Here is a 3,649-nt window from a genome sequence, read left to right as displayed (position 1 = left end):
GACCAGATTATTCATGAGATTTCTGTCCCTTTGTATCTTCTTTCCTACTTCTGTTTGTTGAAAAGGTATTACTTTCTCATTCTCTTCTAAGGAACAGTCAGAAGCTATCTTAATAACAGAGCTTAAACTAGAACATAATGGGCTTCCTCAGGGCACATTAAGGAAGGAAGGAGGCCAGGAAGAGTGTGTGCAATGATGCAGCCACATCTAGGATCCCATGCTACTCCCAAAGAGATCTCACCATCTATGATAACAATTAAAGCAAAACAGGGACCCATAAGAAGGATTTATAGAATGAAGTGGAACAGATGATGATTTCTAACAATCTTGCACAGAAAACTGGCAAAATCTCAGTGTCCCCAGGAAGTGTGAGATAACAGAGAGTGATAAGGGTTTAGCAGAACATATATTGAGATTTACTCCAAGAAAGTTAACTGTCCCCTGGTCACAGAATTTTGCTGATTTTGGATCATCTGTCTGGATAGTACTCCTGACCACATTGGAAAATCTGGTCCTATGTGAACTAGGAAAAGGGCAAAAATATTTCAAAGATTACCAGGATATGATGAGAGAGGGATTTGAGAAATATAATGGGAGTCAAGGAGTACCATCCCTCAGCTGAAAGTAACCATATGTGAGGTAACATTTCAATGTTACAGCAACTTGTCTAGAAGACTGTTTCTCTCTCTGAGGATGGATCCTCCTTTCTCACCTGGAGCAGCTCCATGTCCGGCTTGTGACACATCTCAGTCAGCTCTCTGTACATTTCCCTCATACTTTCTGCCTGTTCAGTCATTGTGAACACACTCCCCTTGAGTTGTTGACAAATCTCCTTGGCTTCTTGCTCCAGGGCCTCCAGATGCATTTTCTCGTCCTCATGAAGCAATAGAGGTATCCTCTGATATTGAACTGTAATCATGGCCTTCCTTAAGGCCACATAATTCTGCAGAGACAGTGGATTCAGAGGATTACTTATGCTCACATTCAAAAGAAAGCTTCAAATATTATTTCCCTAATACCATTGAGAACCTTTTTTTTTTTTACAAACTTTCTGCCTCACACATCTAATGGTCTTGAATATTTGCTGGTCCTTCCTATCTGTCCTTTCTCTGAATTCCTGTTCTCTTTCCTTGTTTAAATCAAACCATCTAAAGAGTCCCAGGTTCCCTTCCTAGGAGGATTTTTCAGGGTTCTTACTCCATCAATTATTTCCCCTCTTCCCTGAAGCTTGTTTTCCTCTTGCTCCTCACCCTGATTTTTATAAATATTCTTTTATGAGATAAACCCCATCTACCACAGTTCATAAAATATGCTCTATTTTTCCTCCAGGTAACACTATATTTTTATCTTCTCCTTCACAGTCACTCTTAGGGCAATGTCATCTTATTTTCCATGTTTGAGAAGGTTTATTCAAATCTTCAAAATTTGGCCTAAGAATACTTTTCATGCCTTGCTTTTCCTATTTACTAGCTTTCTTTGAGCTAACTTGCATTTTTGTTGTTGTTCAGTTGCCCAGTTGTGTCTGACTCTTTGTGACCCCATGGACCGCAGCATGCCAGGCTCCACTGTCCCTCACCATCTCCCAGAGTTTGCCCAAGTTCATGATCCTTCATCAGTGATACTGTCCAGCCACCTTATCCTCTGACACCCTCTTCTTCTGCCCTTAATCTTTCCCAGCATGAGGGACTCTTCCAATGAACTGTCTGTTTGCATCATATGACCAAAGTAGTGGAGTTTCAGCTTTAGCATCAGTCCTTCCAACAAGTCTTCAGGGTTGATTTCCCTTAAAATTGACTTGTTTGATCTCCTCATTGTCCATGGGACTCTCAGGAGTCACCTCCATCACCAGAGATCAAAGGCATCAATTATTCAGCGCTCAGCCTTCTTTATGGTTCAGCTCTCACAACCATACGTAAACACTGGGAAGACTATAGCCTGAGACTATACAGATATTTGTATGCAGAGAAAAGTCTCTGTGTTTCAACACACTGTTGAAAAGCAACTTGCATTAGCTTGTTCTAATTGTGATTACCAGTAAGTCATTTTAAACTATTACTTTTCCAGGGAAGAGACAAATATCCTTTAATGGAAACTTAAACGGACCTAAAATCTAGAATCATATCAATGTCTATACAAATAAATTGGAACATTTTTATTCTTACCTCAAATGACTGAGTTTTATTAGCTTCCTGATTCAGACTGATTTTCATTTCTTCTCTCAGTTTCCATAAAGTTCTCATTCTCTTCACAAGTTTCTCCTGCAAAATACCCACGAGATTTAGTGACCCAGAAGATGACACCATAAATTTCATCCTGTTCATGATGAAGAAAGGCAGTTTTTGGTTACATGGAAATCTTGCATAGAATGCTATGGTCAGAGTTTTCCACATTATTCTAATTTGATTCTAATACTGATATCATAGTATATCAGTATCGGTATTTACTTCTGTGACTTTACAGAAGTAAATACTAGAGAACTGGGGGAACTTTACAATAATGGAATCTATTTCGTAAAAAATTAAGTCTCACACTTTAATATAGCCTGACTAAGAAAGCCTCAAGCTCCCATCAGAAGCCTGTGTCCCTGGTGCCACCCGCCCAGGGATGCTGCATTTCCACATGTGTAGACAATTGGGCAACAACACTGAGAGGACACATTGTATGTGAGGATCCACGTTCAGAAATCCCACCTCCACTATCTCCATCCCCATAGCATCTTCGTTTTCCTCTCTGACTTAGGAGCCTCTAGATCCCAAACTGCTTGAGAGGCATCACCTACCCGGGACTCCTCAGCAGCCCTGTGTATTGGACTGTGGCTGTGAGCTGCGTGCTCGGGGCATTCAGAGCAGGGCCCACAGAGCACGGTCTGGTCAACCTCACAGAAGAGGCCTTTGGCTTCCTGGTGTGTCACACAGATCTGCTCCTCAGAGCTGTGGTCGTGGTCAGCTCTGGCCTGTCTGGCAAGGGAAGCCAGCCTCTTGAGGGCAATGTTGGTTTTGAAATCAGACCACTCTGGTATTTCCCTGCACTCAGGGCAGCTCCTTGGGGTCTGGCTTTCTTCCCAGCAAAGGCTCAGACAGGGACGGCAGAAGCTGTGCCCACAGTCTATGGTGACGGGGTCTAGGAAGCACTTCGTGCAGATGGAGCAGGTGAGTTCACTCTGGAAGACCTGCAGTGTGTCTGAATCCATGTTTCTGAAAACTAAAGAAAGAAATAAGACAGGGTAAGAGAAAAAGTCTTTCTTCTGCCCTCATCAGGAAAGATAAATCCTTTCAACAAAATCCTGTCTTGAACTCTAATTTCCCTATTTACTTACCTCCCCAGAATAAACCTAGAAATGGTGACTACATACACCATGGATTTGAACTATTATACAAAAGATGAAATACAGTAAGAGTCCTTAGCAACCTTTTTTTGTTTAAAATAAACCAGGATTTCAATCATACTAAAATTATTAATACATGGAGAAGCTTAAAGATTAGTGTGAGTGTGCTCAGTACTGTCTGAGTTGTTGCTATGCCATGGACTGTAGCCCACCAGGCTCTCCTGCCCTTGAGATTTCCCAGGCAAGAACCCTCTAAAGGGTTGCCATTTCCCTCTCCAAGAGATGTTCCCAACTCAGTGGCTGAATCTGTGTTTCCTGCATCTC

General features: G+C 41.8%; 1 protein-coding gene across 1 annotated transcript; it reads right to left on the bottom strand.

The window, feature by feature from the left end:
* Positions 1–649: 649 nt before the first annotated feature.
* LOC616911 (tripartite motif-containing protein 64) lies at positions 650–3,315 on the bottom strand. Its single transcript, XM_024987377.2, has 3 exons — positions 2,780–3,315; positions 2,163–2,258; positions 650–943 (listed from the first exon to the last, which is right to left on the bottom strand). Exons 1-3 carry the CDS (start codon positions 3,188–3,190, stop codon positions 668–670), a joined length of 783 nt encoding a protein of 260 aa, XP_024843145.1. The 5' UTR covers positions 3,191–3,315; the 3' UTR covers positions 650–667.
* Positions 3,316–3,649: the final 334 nt, after the last annotated feature.

Source organism: Bos taurus, chromosome 29, assembly GCF_002263795.3.
Source record: "Bos taurus isolate L1 Dominette 01449 registration number 42190680 breed Hereford chromosome 29, ARS-UCD2.0, whole genome shotgun sequence".
In the NCBI taxonomy this organism is placed as follows: domain Eukaryota; kingdom Metazoa; phylum Chordata; class Mammalia; order Artiodactyla; family Bovidae; genus Bos; species Bos taurus.
The sequence above is the reverse complement of the archived record's forward strand: the minus strand, read 5'-3'. Positions and strand labels throughout refer to the sequence as shown.